Genomic DNA, 17,964 nt, shown 5'->3' with positions numbered 1-17,964 from the left:
AGTAGTTTGAACTCAAAATGGATGACGCTAGTATTTTTGTAAGCCGGCATACATAATTCTTAGCAGTATTTATACTTTGAGTATTTATCCCGATAACTACTTATTAAAGAACGTAGGTAAATAATAAGTAACGTAAATAGAACTAGCGATTTATAATAGTTTTAATCTACGTCAATGTTAATAGGAATAACATAACTTTCTATTAGTGAAAGTATATTAGGAATCAGAAGCGAAGGATCCATATAACCCGATTTCTACCGGCTTCCCTTTCGTAATTTATATCTCATTATCGCTAGAACGATTTGGAGACCGCATTTACATCATACCACACCATATAGTACCTAAGTATATGTTGTGTCGGGTTCCCTTTTGGAAATATTTACTCTTCGCCACTGTTAGAAATCAAAGCAGAGAGGAAATGATTAAAGATCCAGAAATTAACAGCTAAACACATTAACTTGACTTATTCATTGCATATCGTTGTAATAGTCTTACATGCGTAGCTGTTAATTTCAGGTGGTGTTCAACACCTCGGCGTGAGGTGCGCTGGAACGGTGTGGGAGGACTCGACGTGATGAAGCGGCGGTGCGGGGAAGATGGAGAGGGGGAATGGAGCAGGCCAGCCAATTGGGAGCGGCGCAGGCACGCACACAGACGCAGGCAGCGGCGGCGCGGGCGGCGGAGAACGTCGGTCGGGTGTGCTATAGCAGTGTCGGTCCGCGGCTCACCCGCCGCATCCGCGACGCTGTGACTGTGATACAACGTGAGTTATAAGTGGATTTAGTGTACAGGTGAGTGTCAAGAAATCTTTAACCGTCTTATTAGAATCTGGCTTCAATAACTCATTTTTTTTATTTTTTATGTGTTGAGTATACGGTGTATTGTATTAAAAGTAGTGTCTGTTTTAAAGCATCACTGCCCGCGTGTCTCTACGCACTATAAAACTTAGGGCGGGAAAATCTTCGCGTGAAAAAAAAAATAATCAAACACATATCTTATCTATGATAATGTTTTGCATCTCATGTATTTTTTATTATAAAAATATAGACATGGAACATAAAATGTAATTCTAGTGTCGCCCAGTAAACCTTCAAATATCTCTTTAAAATGTGATGAGGCACTTCAATTTACATTATCTGGAATTGAGCGTTGAAACCAAATTGTTATCTTCCGTATCAAAGCACACCGCATACTTCACGTAGTGTATTTATTAATAATCGCTTTAACAGAAGAAAAATTTGTAGAAGAAACCTACGTACTTGCAAGTTCTCCAAAAGAATTTCGAATGTACGTGAATTGTTTTCAAAACTTAAAGAATGAAATGCTTAAATGTTATTAGTAAAGTTTCTCATCTAGTCGTGGAACAAATAAATGATACAAACATGCCGTGATCTTAGATAGATAATTCTTTATTGAACACCATCTAAGTAAAAAAAAACACATATAGGTACATACTAATAATATGTGTTTTTACATAAACTTAGCATTATGTTTTAAAAATTAAAAGCATTATTTTTTTGTTATACGGGTGCGACGCTACTCCACATGATGGTAGGCGGAGTGGGATCTATATATAATATCGACTAACTAGAGGTGAATATCCCTCCACAGTAGACGCAATTATGCCGGCCTGTACTGGATATACACAGGCTGATCCTGAAACGCGATAAATTTACGTGTGCAACTATGGCGGGTTTTAACACATTGTGTATGATAATCGCTATCCTGGGGTTACAAAATACATCCTACCAGCAGATAATATTAATAACTCGACTGGCGTCTCAAAATATCCGACGGAAAGTAATACATTGATAAACGCTTACCAATAAATTATAAAATTTACCTATTTTCGTAAAAAACAAAATATCTCACACCAAGTTCTCAAGCGAAGTCTCACTGTTATGTTCCGGTTTGAAGAACATTGTAGCCAGTGTAACTACTAGATATAATAAGACTTAACACCTCATGTCTCATGATTGCGAGCTTAGTGGAATACCAAACAATACGTTATAATTAAAGAAAGTTAAGATAACAAAGTATTCTATAATTCAGTATATAATAATAAACTTACTTAATAAAATGTTAACGAACTATACAACTGTTTCAATTAATTTCTTTAATTAACAATAGTTAATTGTGTTACATAAAATATATCACTTAAACAAGTGACTTCGAGGAATATATTATAGTAAAGTATTTACTGTTGGTCTCTCATGTGCCAGAGTCCGCCTGGGTAGGTACCACCGCAATGTCTATTTCTGCCGCCAACCAGCAGCATGTAGTCACTGTTGTGTTCGGGATTGAAAAACATTGTAGCCAGTGTGACTACTGGACACAATATGACAATAACTTATGTCTCAGAATGACGAGCGCATGAGAATACCAAACAATACGTTATAATTCAAGGTGTTGGATGGTGTTTCTGGTATTTATGGGCGATCGTATCGCTTACCACTAGGCGAACGGCAAGCTTGTCTTGTTCTTCAAATAAAAAAAAAGTTGTCTACGAAAGGTCTTTTCCAATAGGTTTGCCGTAACAGTAAATTACAAAGAAAATATTGATTACGTGATAATTTTCTATGAATGAAACATGATCATGCTATTAAAAATTAAATCATATTCGTAAGTCAGGGCAATTTGGCTTATCAGCGGAGAGAGTAGTATAAAAGGGGCTAGGGCAATCTAGCACTTCTTTAGCGTGATCATGCAAACTATTATCATACAGGAAAAGGCCACCATTGCCGTTCGGCAGGACATAAATGTTATGTAACCCGTGTAATGCAATCAAAATTGAAACTGACGCACAACAATTAATTTTAGTATTATAGATGAGAAAGATTGTAATAGTGTTTGAATTTTGCCAGTAATACACGCATTAAGTGCTGAAAGGTTAAATTTATCACACAAATATCTATTAAGATTCAGATATGTGTACTCTTATAATTAGTACACATCAGAATTCGATTTTAGTACTTTATATTAGAAATAAAAAATGTTTGTACCGTTGGAGAACTTTATATAAATAAATGAAACGGATAAGAATTCTTTAATCTATTGGAACATAAAGTGTGTTGTTACAAAATATCTGTAGGATATTGTAGAATAGAATATTTATTACAAAATGAAGGTAAAACAACAACAACAACAACAACAACTAAAGGTTAGTAAATATTAATATGTTCCAATACAGCATGTATACCAGGATAGGATAGGATTAGACTGACCAATTTTTAGTTTTACCTTTTTTATAAAGAATTATTTTTATAACAGTAATTTTTCTACATCAACTATTCTGCCGTGCTAAGCTCAAAAGGGATATCTCAAAAAAAATCTAAATCTTGATTTTTATGTCGTTATAAATATCAAGATTTTGATATATTTTTTAAAAAGATAGCTTAAAGAAATACCCATCCTATGAACTTACCTAATTAACGGTATCTTGTTTAGAACTTGTTAAAAAACCTTAAAAGAGTTTCATTTCAGTTTTACATACAAAACTATAAAACTATATTTAGAAAACTTCAATTATCTCCAAATAAGGTTTCCTTGACATACCGCTTTTGCGCTTAGCACGGCAGGATTATACCTACATTAAAAATATTACGGAACGAGGATTGAAAACGGAAATGTATGTAGTTTAATTAAAAAAATTAATACATGTATATTGTATAAGGTAAATTTTGTAAAATTTAAAATAGGTTTAGTGAACTCGACTTGGTGCAGTTCTTCTAAAGCTGTAGAGCATTATGTTTTTTTTTTTGTGTATTGGAGCTCGCAGTCAACACCGGAGCAAACCTGCGAATGGGTTACTGTAATCCCCTAGATTAGCGACTACAGGAGCTTGGAGGAGAGTTAGAAAGGGACATTTAGGGGAAGGAAGTATGGGGGAAGGAAAGGAACCCTCTTAAGATAGACCTCCGTCTATCTTAAGAAGGTTCCTCCGGGAGAAGGCCAAGAATTGTTCCCGAACCCTCATAGGCCTGAATGTATAGTTGCAATCAAGACGTATATACATTGAACTGTGTTTTGCTAAAGCCGCGACAAATGTCCGTATATACACTGAACTGCGTGCCTAGAGCCGTGGCAAATGTCTCCACGTGCATGGGCGTGCAGTCAGTGTGAAAACCGCATCATGAGGCTGAATTAGTGGTCTTGCAGTGGTGGCTTTAACAGACTCGAGGCCCTAGTCGAAAAAAAGAAAAAGACGCGAGGAAATTTACCGGATTAACAGTTTTGTCGGCAAGATCGTAAACAAAAAAGGACCTCAAAGACACCGCGCGAGGTTCTAGGGCGTTTCGCCTCCCACTAAGACCGCCTCTTCGGTCTTGTCACTGGAGTTGTCTATAAATCATCATCATCTCAGCCACAGGAAGTCCACTGCTGAACATAGGCCTCCCCCAAGGATCTCCACGACCTGTTGGAAGCGGCCTGCATCCAGCGACTTCCTGCGACCTGAGCCAGTTCGTTCGTAAATATACAGGCATATTTTTTCTTAATACGACATATGGATGAAAAAAGCAGTCACACAATAATTGGATAGATTTATTCTAACGTCAAGGAAACACATCCTTGTATAATTTTCAACATAATAAGATGTCTCTAAAACTTTGTAAATTTACAATGTATGTGCATGAAATCTCTCAAATATTTAATTAAATTAAAGTCATTGCTGTTGGTAAAACAGTATTTGTTCATAAATAATGAGTGGGTGAATAAATTAGTTAAATATAAAACATCTGCCGTGTTTAGGTAATTTTCCTAGAAGTGACTAATATCAGTTTCTTACAAGGAAGTCAACATATCAGTGGTCAAGGGTCCCTACAACCCGATTCCACCCGAAGCCTTCAACCCGAAGCCCTGTATTATATACTGTCCCACTGTTGGGCGCGGGCCTCCTCTACTACTGAGAGGGATTAGGCCTTAGTCCACTACGCTGTCCTAGTGCGGATTGGTAGACTTCACACACCCTCGAAATTCAAAGAACTCCTCAGGCATGCAGGTTTCCTCAAGATGTTTTCCTTCACCGTTAAAGCAAACGATAATTCACAAAGAAAACACACATAATTTTATAAGTCAGAGTTGTGTGCCCTTGGGATTTGAACCTGCGGACATTCGTCTCGGTAGTCCGTTCCACAACCAACTAGGCTACCTATCGCCGCAATCCCTTTCATAATTTATGTAAAATCTAATTATTAGTAGAATGATTTCTAGATCGCATATACGTATATTATTAGTGCCTATATGTTGTTTCCCTTTCAGAAACTTTTAGCTTTCGCCACTGCAACATAATATCATTTGCCTGGAACTTACAAATAGCTGAGGCGAAGTAATTTAAAATTATGCTGATATTGCATCTAATATATTAATGAAAGTAACGCTTGGCAACAAAACCGCTAAATATTGTCAAAACGTAGCCTAGCCTTGATGTTTAACTCTTACAAATATAATAAAACAATTATGTATTATATTTTACACATCGTTAGTTATGTTTTGACAAACAGATGTTAAGCTTGATGTCACATTGTCACTGTTATTTAAACTAAAATCTTAATTACTTTTAAACCAAATTGTCCTCCACACGACGGAATCTTAGTATTTGATGAGCAAAATGTAATTTTACAGAGTAGTGTAAACGAACCGAGAATTGCAAACTATTTAGTTTTCTTTTGTATTATTTTATGCATATACATAGGTATAATACATATATTATGTGCACTATAGCCCCAAAAGTTTTAGCCGAACGCAAATAATTTATCTTTATTTTATACCTAAATACTATGCTAATATATTATGTGTATTTATAGCCCCAAAAGTTGTAGACAAGCGCAAATAAATTTAACTGATCGATGCACAAAAAATAATCAAACACATAAAGTATCTCTGCTAACAAAAATTAAATTTATGACCAACTTTTCTCAAATAAAATTATATCAGCTCCACCCGCGTGAATATCTTTGTCCGAGAGAACAGTTCCACTATATATTTTCCAAGGATAAAAAGAGCATATTATGTCTTTCCCAGGGTCTCAGACAATCTCCATACTACATATTATCGGAATCAGTTTGGCAGTTTTTGAGTTTACCGCGTACAGACAGACACGTGGGTTAGGACTTCCTTTTATAATATGTAACGAAATTTTATTATTTACCAGTAATGCTTTGAAATACTTTCTATTGAATTTATATTATTATAACTGCAATGACAACTTTGTAGTTGTGTAACTTGTTGCATTTAAATTAACCAACCACAAATCTGCCATACCTAATGTCTTTTACACAATTATATTTCACTATTAATTTATTTACAGCAAAATGGCGATTATTTTAAATTAAATATATTTTCTTTTCTTTGAACTTTTAAGTGTCAGGAAATTTTTGGTCGCCAGATATTTTTGAATTATCAACACGTAAATACCACTGTTTTTAATCCTCCGCGGGTAATGTAATTAGGATTAATAAGATATACAAGAGTACTTACTTGTAGTAAGTACAATACAGTCTAAATTATATTGACTAATGAAAATAAACTAACCTCAGATTCCTCTATGGTAGCAACAATTATGCCGCACTTAATGAATATATTTAAATAGCTTCCTTTCATTTCGGTCAGTCACTGCCACAACCAATTCCTGTACCTAAAACATTCAGTGTCACAAAAGCATTAAAGCCGACCATTGTTTCATGTCTTTTGTCAAAGGATTTTAGACTTTAAGCAGAAAATGACGGTAGTCCTGTTACATACCCGACAAGCATAAGTTATAATACAATATAGAATACATAGCACCCATTAGTAAAAGTCGGTCACACATAAACGTCTTGTCGGCATCCGCGGATTACTTTTTCTTAAAACTTGATGAGTAATGAATAATGAACTGAAAAATAAAGAAATGCATCAGGTAGATTTGGTTTAAGCGAAATCCTACACATAAGTAGGATATATTGCATTCATTTATTTTTACATGAGTCAAAGAATATTTTTTGTAATAAAATACTGGGTGATTTTGATATTGCATTAACAAATGAAACATACTCCTCTTTACCTCTGCTAATATTGTGCCACAAATCATCTATGAATGAAGAATATTTTCTGGTTTTAATTTTCTGTTTTTTTATTTTATTATTATTTATAGATTATAACCCGTCCATATAACCCGATTCGTGCCGGCTTCTCTTTCGTAATTTATATAAAATCTTATTATCATTAGAACGATTTGTGGACCGCATATATTACAGTACTAAAAAAAACTTTCGGAAAATGTTATCTTTCGCCACTGATGCGAAAATCGCGTGTGCTTAAGTATATTTCAAAGTAGGGCAAAGTGATATTGGGTTTTTCTTCTCAATATCGGAGTCAGGAATTTGTTTGCTCGCTCTCTATTACATCATAGGGACACACACGGATGAAAGTGAGTGCCCTAGTTGCGCCTTTCCCTACTCCTTCGAGGATAAATGCGTGCTGCGTTTTTTAAATTATAAGAATCATTTGCTCACAGTTACACTTGACATAGATTAAAAATCTTGTTAAGGATTTTTCTGCAATAAAAATTGGCCTAGGAACTCAGGACTCACACATCGACACATGTCTATCCAAATTTCTAAACAGCATTTATCAGTTTCTCAATTTATCACTCACAAACGATAAACTTGCGCATTTAAGTATAAGTAGGATAATTACTGTAGATAAACAAATTGTTAGCACCGTTTTTATTTATGCAAATATTTTTATTATTGTTAGTTTTAATGTTCAATCCTTGTTTTGTAGTAAACAGAGCTATACTGCTTTGTTTAATATAAGCCGAAGCGCAACTGTTATAACAACTTCCCGCCGTATGTATTCCGACCCATGATATGATAGGAAGCGAGCCTATCGCCATATCTAATACAAATTCCAGACTCCGGACTGAGTGGAAAAACCCACTATCATTTTGCCTGACCCGGGCATCGAACCCGAGACCTCGACACTGCAGTCGTACCGTAATACTACGCCATTGAGGCAATCATACTTACACTGCTGCTAACATTATGTCTACTAAGATAATTAATACATACTCTTCATCAATACATAGGAAATTCATGACTACTGCACAAAGCGCATTCAACAATTCTTATATAATAACTCTACTAACAAATTACAAACATTTAAAATCATATTTTTGTTGGTTCACTGTGTTTCTATAAACTAAAAAAAGATAAGATATTATCCGTAAAGTAGATATCTATCGGATGGTTGAATATGATTACTGTCATTGGTGTGTTTCGTTTTTGCAAAGATGGACATGGAGATGTTAATCATTGTTATATTAATCTATGCAGTATATTATTAAAATCGCTTTACATAAAATTTTATACAAAAATATAGAGAAGAAAAACAGTTGAAAACATAAAAAGTACTCAACATTTTTAGAAGTATTACAGTTGAAAATAAGAAAATTACTTAAGGAGTAGTACTAGTACTCAGTGCGAAAATAAAAGCTTCGTTGGGTGCACTCAATAGATTTTTTTAGACGTGCCCGGCCGGTGCAGTCTTTAGTCTGATTGTATATGTACATGGCAAAGTAACTCCATTGAACCGTATTGTAAATGGAATGGGGTCCAATACGATGTCGACTGCCGAGAGATGATTACTCCTCGGCAGTTGACACAATTATGCAGGCCTGTGGGAAACGGACATACACACGCTGATCTCGTAAAGCGACACTCTTACGTGGGCCACTATGGCGGGCTTAACAATTTGTGTACGGTGGTTGCTATCCGGGCGGATATAAAATATATCCTTATTATTATCTTTTCTTGATATCAACTACGCATCCGAATTTTTTTATATTAAAACAGCAGGAAAAGTTAGCTTAACCTTTACTATGGAACCGTGGCGAAGGATGAAAGTTTCGGAAAAGGAACCTAGACACATATACACAATATTTAGGTACTAATATGTGTAAATATGGTCTGCCGGTCGTTCTGATGATAATCACATTTTACATAAATTCTACTAAAAAAGAAGCCGGCTTAAGTCGGGTTATAAGGACTCTTCGCACTGCAGTCGAAATGAAATAGCAAACTCCAATTAAATTATAAGTTTTTAAGAACGACCGTAACCAGCATAAAGACCTTCTCATACTGACTCACTATTCTGATAGACCGTATACCCGTTCCCTATGTTTGACTAATGAACAATCCTAGCCCTACAGGGGCGCGGCGCGGGACGCATGACTTTAATATATGTTATCGCGTTATCGCAGGATCGGGCCGAGCAAACAGCGACACATCGCCATAAACGTGAGGGCTCGACGCCCTCCCGCGTCCCGCGCCGGCGCATCGATCATCGTAAATGTAGACATGTACGGAGAATAGTTTGAGAACTGCTACCCATAATATCATTGTAAATGCAATGAGCACATAGCTTAAGAAATATCGATGTAAGAAGAAGTTATGTAGTAGTTTGTAAGCGTATCACTACATAGTATAAAACAAAGTCGCTTTCTCTGTCTCTATGTCCCTTTGTATGCTTAAATCTTTAAAACTACGCAACGGATTTTCATGCGGTTTTTTTAATAGATAGAGTGATTCAAGAGGAAGGTTTATATGTATAATAACATCCATTAAATAGTGGAGAAATACTGTTATTTTGTTATGTTATACCCGTGCGAAGCCAGAGCGGGCCGCTATGTTTTTATATACAACGTTCACAGTATTTCTGTAGTGTATTTAGTAGCAGCATTGCACCCGTGCGAAGCCGGGGCGGGTCGCTAGTTGTTGTATAAATGCATTGAACATAAAGCTTGAGGAATACTGGTGTACTAAAGGAAAGTTTGTGTATTGCTGAAGATGTGTAGCAACTAGCTAAATAAGAGATCTTGATACGCAATTTGATATATTGACGTAAAGTATCTGTGTGCTTATTTGTTACGTTTTTTGTTTGGTAATTACAGTAGAGTATGTTAGAATGTTCCGCTTTCGGATAAATTAAGCGGGGAACAATATTTACACACGGCAAATGTTTATAAGAGGTAGAACTATGTTGTAAACAGTTTTGTCATCAGCATGAAAATACTGGCACAAAATTGCTTCACTGTTTTACTTGGTGGAGTCAATAAAACTTTAAACTTTTTTCTTTCCTCGAAAGTCAATCGCGATATTTTTGTATTACGTCCTCTCTCTTGTTTTCTTGCTCATTAATCCAATCAAAAACTCATGATAACGTGGGTTTTAAGTTTTAGGTAGATATTCAACGTGCGGGGTTCAACGTTACAATTCCGACAGGCTCTACAGAGCGATGTGTGCTATGCCTAAGATGGCGCCGGCGCCGGTGTTTGTACTAGTTCCCTATTTGACGTGTATCCGCGACGCGCGCACCGCTCTTCCGCTCCAAATGAGCCCCGAGTTTACTTAGGCACCGGTTTTAAACTTCACTATTATTACTAGTCATGCTAAATTAACGACTTCAATATTTTAAAAAATCCGGTGTAATGTAAACATTAGGAGACTAATGTTTGTTTTGTCTATAGAGCCATGGAGAACGTCGGGCAAATGGTCCGCATCGGTACCGAGGAACAACGCGAGGAAAACTCCTCCGCGGAGGCATTGCAGCTAGTCAAGAGCGAGGAGCGGCTAGAGAATGAGCAGAGTGGGGAGGGCGATGCCGGCAGTGGTGGGGTAGAACACCAGGCGAGCGCGGGGAGCGAGGCCGGGCCGGGCGACTCACCGCAGCCGCACTCGCAGTCGGTGATCACCTCGCGCCGCGCCGTGCGCACTATCACCGCCGCGGGACATATCACCACCGACGACTCCGAGATCGGCGACGACGGCGTTAAGGACGAGCCGCCAGAGCAACCTCAGCTCGATCACGACCCGCAGCACACGCAGTACGCGCCTAAAATGGAGGACGGGTCGGATGTACGCGAACAACACCAACACTATGACGAAGAGCGACTAAGACTGGCCGAGGCAGAGACAGTGCGGTACCTTTCTTTCAAGCAGGATCCATATCGCACATTACAATCACCGGCACCGGACAAAAGGTTACAGGCGCAATATGCACGTGCGCCGCCGCGGCCTGCGTATGGCCGAGGGCTTACGCTGCGGTATGGAGCCCCGCACCACGTCATCGTTGCACAGGATGGCGATACAGACGAACATGCTCATGACGCCTTCCTCGCTCATAAGGAGAAGACGGAATTACAGGCGTACGCGGCTGCCGCCGCTGCAGAGAGCGTTCCCAGCTCAGGGGCAGATGGAAGGCAATACACCGCCGTACTAGGCGAGCAGGTGGCGGCCTCTACTGCGCTCGAAATGATACAGACCACGTCACTTAATAATCAACAATCAGTTGGAGTTGCCTACCAGCAGGTTAAGTACGAGACCCGCGGCGAGACAGAGCCGAGGCCTACAACGTACGCAAGCTTGCAGCCCGTGACTTCTGTCCACGGCGGTTATGCATACGCAGGCCAGAGTCCGCAGTACGGCGGCGCGGGTTACGGGGCTTACAGCGGCGGCGGCAAGGAGCTGCTAACGTTGTACAGCGGCGCGGGAAGTGGAGCGGGCACAGCGGCGGGAGGCGCGCGAGGGGACGAGTCTCCGCCGGGACAACTGTTGTACCGCAGCGACCCCACACTGTCGTCCTCCTCGCTGACGGCGCGCGGCGCACACGTCGTCTATGGCTCCGTAGTGCCCCAATCACAGGCCGTGTATGAGGCCCCTCCTAGTCCCAATTCTCAACAGGTAAGTTTTAGCAAAAATATTGAATGATGGTATAAGGACTGTGGTTAAACATTTCAGAATTTAATGGTGACAAAATATATAATTCTATCCTCACAGGTGACACTATACACGCACGGCAACACGGTGCAGTACAAAGTGGGCGGCGAGCACTATCTAGGCCAGGGTGCAGGCGTGGAATACGTGCCTGTCTCAGGATACGAAGGAGGCTTGCTGGTGGAGGGGTACCCTGCGCCAAACCAGGCGTGGTCCGCTCACAATCTCCTGCCAATCGATGACGGCTTTGATCCGAGTAAGTTGTTTCTGAGCCTTTCCATGAGAAAAGAGGAAAGAGTAGCAATTTGGTGTATTGTTATCTTTTTATCATCACACATTTTTATGTATAATTTAATTGGAATACAATGCACTCTTTTCAATCCGATTTTAGTAGCATTGCGGTGCTTTCATTAGATTAAACATCTCGTCAAATAGATCTGAGAAATCTGATTTTTGGAAGCCCATCAACTTCCCTCAATAGAAGCAATTGTTTCATGTCCATGTACCAGACCCCACATAAACTGACCTTTCTTGAAGACAAAACTGGCTAATCTCGCTGTGTTTCACCAGGCATGGCAGGCATGGGTGAGGTGAAGGAGTGCGTGAACTGCGCAGCCGCCACAACCCCGCTGTGGCGTCGTGATGGCACCGGCCACTACCTGTGCAACGCGTGCGGGTTATACACGCGAATTAATGGCGTCAACCGACCGCCATTGAAGGGTCAGAAGGCGAAACCTCAACAGGCTCTCGTAAGGAAACATTGTAACTACTTTAGCTTAGCTTAGATGACATGGCATTTAGGATTATCTACTTATTATAAGTATACAGTATAAACGAGCTGATTTAGAAATAGAAGTGTTGTGATTCGTATAGATACTTCTCTTAAACTTCTTCATTAATCTATGCCCACTAAAGGTCTCGCGCTATTTGCTGTACCAACTACATAAACAGAATATTTAGGTCCTTGTTCCAAAACAATTAAGGTTAATAATAATGTTGGTATGTGTAGCCGACGAACGGTAACCGCCGCGTGGGCGTCACGTGCGCCAACTGCCGCACCTCCAACACGACGCTGTGGCGACGCAACAACAACGGCGAGCCGGTCTGCAACGCCTGCGGACTTTACTTCAAACTGCACAATGTAAGCATAATACTTTACCTAAGAGTTGTTTAGCGGGTTTTGCCGGTTATACTTTTTCAGTAAATGCCGATAATTCGGCAATCGTTGAAATTCAACTTAATTCTTTCGTCGATATTCATTTAGATAGTGTTGTTTTCTCAAACATATTTTGATATGCCAGGGTAAAACTGTATATTGATATTCCTTGCGTAGTTGTGACGAGTAGGGCAGTAGCATACGTATGGTGTTGATACAGCGCTAACGCAGTGCATCGATAGTTAGTCGCCGGCGCGTGCGCGGTGATTAGCACGCCGCGCAGGTATCTAGTATCTAATCGGAGGCCACTGCAGTTATCAGGGAACTCCTCAGCAAATATTGGGCCTGTATAAAAAATCAAAACACAGGGTCTCATCTAATCTCGCGAGATAAAACGCGGGGCTACCGACTGATAGAGAATTATCACTGCGCGGCCACGAATATTCATAATGAGATAAATAATCTTTTATCAATTATCTCTTAGCGAGTAGATACGCTTGTTTAAAGGATGATAGGACCGCGTGGCGGGAGATTACGAGGAGTTTCCCGTCTGCGAGCGCAGTGACGCGGCGTGTGACTGTCTATGACATATGTATGTACGTACAATACACGTGTGTGGTATGTGCAGGTGAATCGGCCGCTGAGCATGAAGAAGGACGGCATCCAGACGCGCAAGCGCAAGCCGAAGAGCATGGGCGGCGGGCACGGCGGCGTGGGGCGGCCGGGCGGCGCGGGCTCGCTCTCCGGTATGTAGGCGCCGGTCAGCGCCGCGGGCTCGAGCCGCGACCTACTGATAACGTAGTGTGCTGGTCCGCAGTGGAGGCACACTCGCACAAGGTGCTGCCTCCGCTGTACGCGGCGGTGGAGGCGGGCGCGGGCGCCGGGGGAGCGGGCGCCGGGGCGGCGGGGGCCGGGGGCGCGCCGCTTCTGTTGCTGCCTGCCCCCAGACACCAAGCCGATATGTGAGTACGACCCGCCACCGGCCACCACCAAGCACGCGCCTCTCCGTGCCGGTGCAACTTCACTTCTGTCCGCACTCTACTATCACTCCGCTTGGCGCCTGCTCCCCTGGTACCGCATATCGGCTTGTCACCCGCACTTGCACTCCGCCGACTTCTCTCTCGCTAACTCTAACTGTACTAATTGGCTCGTAGTTTCGCATAACTTCTATTTGCATGTACTTACGTTATCTCGAGGTTTATGGAGGCTGTGCACACAGAGCCTCAATGTGTCTCAACTGATACTGTCTCTTAGTAATTTTGTATGTGTTTCCTTGTAGAGGTTTGTAGGTTTGCGCCCACCCTATAGCTGTGTAGAAATGCTTCTCTATAAAACCTCCCTAAAGAAAAGAGTTTTATGCACAACAGAGTTCAAAACATAATTAAAAAAATGAGACCCTATCAAATGATTTATTCATTTTCGTTTATACTTATGACTAACATTACTCGACATTGAAGTTATTACTTTTCCGTAAAACTGCCTATATCGTGTGAGACACTCTTCTTGTGAGGCTAAGCTATGTGGTGCGCGCAAAACATGCTCCTCTCAGAACTCTATACTAAAATTAATGTACTCTCTATATAGTATATATATCTATCTATGTTAATAATGTAGCTATTTCCTGTACATACGCAGCATTAGGGATGCTATCTCTTTTACTGACTCCAAATATATGGTAACAGGTTTTTTAAATTGTACTATAATGCATTTTGAAACGTCCTCTCTGGATCTATGGCAGAACTTACTAACCCATGTACATAATGCCTATGAGATGGCATCCCTTAAGACACAGTCCGTCGATAGGGACTGGTGTGTGAGTGACGGTGGCGGCGTGTGTTTGTAGGGTTTCCACGCTAGAGCGCGCTGCGGCGGCGCCTGCGCACTACCGGCCGCCCTAACGCGCCCGCGACACGACCGACGCAGCGGAGCCACAAGACGTCGCGTAGACGATCTACTTAGAATAAAGTGAATGAGACAATTTGATGTTCAATGAATAATACCATTGTTACACTAAAGCGCATCCAAAGATATGAAGCTGGTCTTCGTGTTGTTATGGTAGCGGGAATCGTGTTGGCCACTCTAAAATGTTACTTGCATATGATTATCAAAGGGGTCAGGATTGGGCTGCTGAGCCCCTCTCCCCACTTCCTATGGATTCAGCATAATTACATACTTTTGTATGTAAGTACTTGTGTAATGTTGAATTATTGAGACTATCTATATAAATTCCGTTTGCCCCCCGGAATAAAATTATAGAATTGTCCCTCTCTATTTTAAAAGCTGGATACGCCCATGGTTCCTTAACTATCGTCAGCTCGGTCTAAAATATTGTAGATATTCACATTCCTTTGTTATTCTTAGTGATAACTTAAAAATTCTGTTCAATGTCAATAGCGAACATTATACGTATATACGTAATATTGTACATAGCATAATATAAAGGCATTCTGTATATAAATATCAAGGCATACCTAAGTATGACCTATATGTAAAATAAGTACCCACGCATGCTTCATGTAAACGAGCGTCATTGTAGGCTGATAACTTTAAAGCGAGGTTTGGCCTAAATCTTAGAGTGTATTTAGTAAAATAATTTTAATGGAGAAAACTAAAATATTAAAACCGCGACAAAATCCGAAAAATAGTTTAATTTTAATAGAATAATTTTATTCGGTTTTACTTCTTGGTTATAAATCGACGTATTCATTTAATTTTACAAGAAAAACAAATAATAGAGTCATCTCTATATTGTGACTTCTAACTCGCTTTAGAGATTTCAGTCTCACCCTAATATAGAGATGATGTGACATGCCGTCTGCGGTCTGAGGTCACGTGACAAACCACAAATAAACGAACAATTAGTTTTCCATCGCGTAGAGTAGCGAAAAAACGAATTTATTAATATATACAAATAGTTATAAGTGTAAATGTCATTGAATGAGAGTGTGTATGCATTGTAAATATGTTTATTTATGTGTCGTGTTGTAAGTTGTATAATAAGATTTTTTTAAATGAATGGCGAAATAAAATTTGTTGCCTCCAACGTCTGAATTTTATTTACCTGTTCACACCATTCCACAGCTCTATCATACAAACATGCACTTGTACAAACAATGTGTGTTTGAAATGTGAGATAAACTGTGTTCCTGTCTTGGCTCGTATAAAAATATCAAACGGTAACATTGTAACGGCGGTTTCGTCAGCTCACGCAATATTTACACAGGAGATAAAATTTTAGCTCAGAAAACTCAACATGACCCACAACGCCATCTTTGTGTTTGATTCGGAACTACAATCTAAAATTTCAGTAATAGATGGCGTTATCGTCTCTTTATTATATAAATATCAATATCGATGAAACATCAATAAAAACGAATATACCGGAAGTTATTTTACTTGTTAAAATTTTATGGCTTAAGTTAGCAATATCATATAATTATCTCAATTCTCAATAACTGTAATAATTTATTAACAACTTATCCTTATTCCATACTACACTAGTGCCGCAAAGTGTGCAATTAGTTTCCAGAAGATGGCGTTAGTAATGTACAGTGTCGTAAAATATTTGTCTGAAAATAGATGGCGCTAGAAGTAATTATAACAGCTAATCGCCAACTCCAACATAATAATATAAATCATTGCAATAAAGTTTCACGTGTTTCCAATGTGTAGTTTTTTTGATACTTCGTATCAAATAAATTATCATCATCATCAATGGAACTCAATACCTCCTTTTATAAATATTTTTATAAGACATTTATATTATATTATTAGCTTTTGCTTACAGCTTCGGGATAGAATTCCCGGTATTTACTTAATTTCCCGACATAAAAAATTATATGGCATAAAGTTTTTGTAACCTTCATAGGGTCTCAAACCATCTCAATACCAAATTTCTTACAAATCCATTTGTTACTTTTTGAGTTCATCGCGTTAACACAGACAGACAGACGCGGCGAGAGATTTATATATAAGCATTCATATTAATTTTAGCGGTTTAAATTTTAATATATTTTAATTAATATCACTAAACATACTAGTTGTTAAATTAGTTCATCAACACGATGCACCAAAAAAGACAAAAGATTATCTCCTCCTTCCACTTACCTTTATCTCAGTCCAATGTAGACTTTGCATAATGATGTCTTGTTGTATTGTATTGTATGTCTTGTTAATGAAAAAAAAACATGCAATTACGGTATAAAAGCTCAAGCAAGTGTTTTTGGGAATCAAACCTAGACTCTCTAAGTCCACCACATATACACTGCAATAGGTACCGAAGTGGAAAAAATATGAAAGATAATAAAATACGAAATTCCCAGCTGACATCTTTTGAAAGCTATTGTGCAAGAACCTCGGGTCCAATTTAATATTGTTTGTTCTTAAAAGAAGGTAAAGTGTTGTTCATAAGTATATATAAATAAAAGTGTTGCATTTTTTTTATACACGAACACAAAACTCAAACAAATAAAAAACCCATACTTCCGTAATGTCTTGAAAATCCGTGTTACTTAGAATACGAGACACGAATAGCAAGTCTAGCTTAACGCCTGGATTTCCAGGAATCTAATTAGCCGTAGTCCTGAAGTCATTAGCTAATGACCAGTATACACACAACGCGTTTCGACGAGTTTTTGTTAATTCATCGGCAACGGACTTGTTACTAGAGAGCTGTTTATTCAATTTCACTTTTTTAACTATGAATTATTGAACTTCATGAATGCGTCACTGGCGTAGTTGTATTACTGTACGAGTCTCGAGTTCGAAGGTTGGGCAAAGTGATATTGAGTTTTACTCTTTTTACTTGTACTATTGAGAATCTGGAATTTATGCCGAATATGGCGATAGGCTCGCCCCCTATTACATTATGAGACGGAACTATGTTGGATGGTGTTTCTACTGTTTATGAACGGTCGTAACGCTCACCATCAGGCGAAAGGCAAGCTCGTCTCGTCATTCAAAACAAAAAAAAGTTACCACTGACAACTGATATCAAACGCTTGTAATTTATTTATATTTGAACGCATTTCAAACATACTTTCTGCTCTATATTTTTTT

At 39.2% G+C, this 17,964-nt stretch overlaps 1 protein-coding gene across 2 annotated transcripts; it reads left to right on the top strand.

The window, feature by feature from the left end:
- Positions 1 to 647: 647 nt before the first annotated feature.
- LOC115456213 (transcription factor GATA-6) lies at positions 648 to 15,949 on the top strand. Of its 2 annotated transcripts, XM_037444599.1 has the most exons (8): positions 648 to 791; positions 10,505 to 11,717; positions 11,814 to 12,006; positions 12,321 to 12,499; positions 12,760 to 12,891; positions 13,535 to 13,652; positions 13,724 to 13,868; positions 14,750 to 15,949. In XM_037444599.1, the coding sequence occupies exons 2-8, from the start codon at positions 10,509 to 10,511 to the stop codon at positions 14,802 to 14,804; spliced, it is 2,031 nt and encodes a 676-aa protein (XP_037300496.1). In that variant the 5' UTR covers positions 648 to 791; positions 10,505 to 10,508; the 3' UTR covers positions 14,805 to 15,949. The 2 variants fall into 2 exon arrangements, with proteins under 2 accessions (XP_037300496.1, XP_030041039.2); XM_030185179.2 differs by lacking the exon at positions 13,724 to 13,868.
- The last annotated feature ends 2,015 nt before the right edge of the window (positions 15,950 to 17,964 follow it).

Source organism: Manduca sexta, chromosome 28 (assembly GCF_014839805.1).
Source record: "Manduca sexta isolate Smith_Timp_Sample1 chromosome 28, JHU_Msex_v1.0, whole genome shotgun sequence".
In the NCBI taxonomy this organism is placed as follows: domain Eukaryota; kingdom Metazoa; phylum Arthropoda; class Insecta; order Lepidoptera; family Sphingidae; genus Manduca; species Manduca sexta.
The sequence above is the reverse complement of the archived record's forward strand: the minus strand, read 5'-3'. Positions and strand labels throughout refer to the sequence as shown.

What these genes read in the sequence shown, in the direction of transcription:
- LOC115456213 (XM_037444599.1), top strand. Translation starts at nt 10,509, where the DNA reads ATGGAGAACGTCGGGCAAATGGTCCGCATCGGTACCGAGGAACAACGC. An exon ending in CGATGACGGCTTTGATCCGA is followed by an intron (nt 12,007 to 12,320) that starts GTAAGTTGTTTC and finishes GTGTTTCACCAG; the next exon opens with GCATGGCAGGCATGGGTGAG. An exon ending in CGAAACCTCAACAGGCTCTC is followed by an intron (nt 12,500 to 12,759) that starts GTAAGGAAACAT and finishes TGGTATGTGTAG; the next exon opens with CCGACGAACGGTAACCGCCG.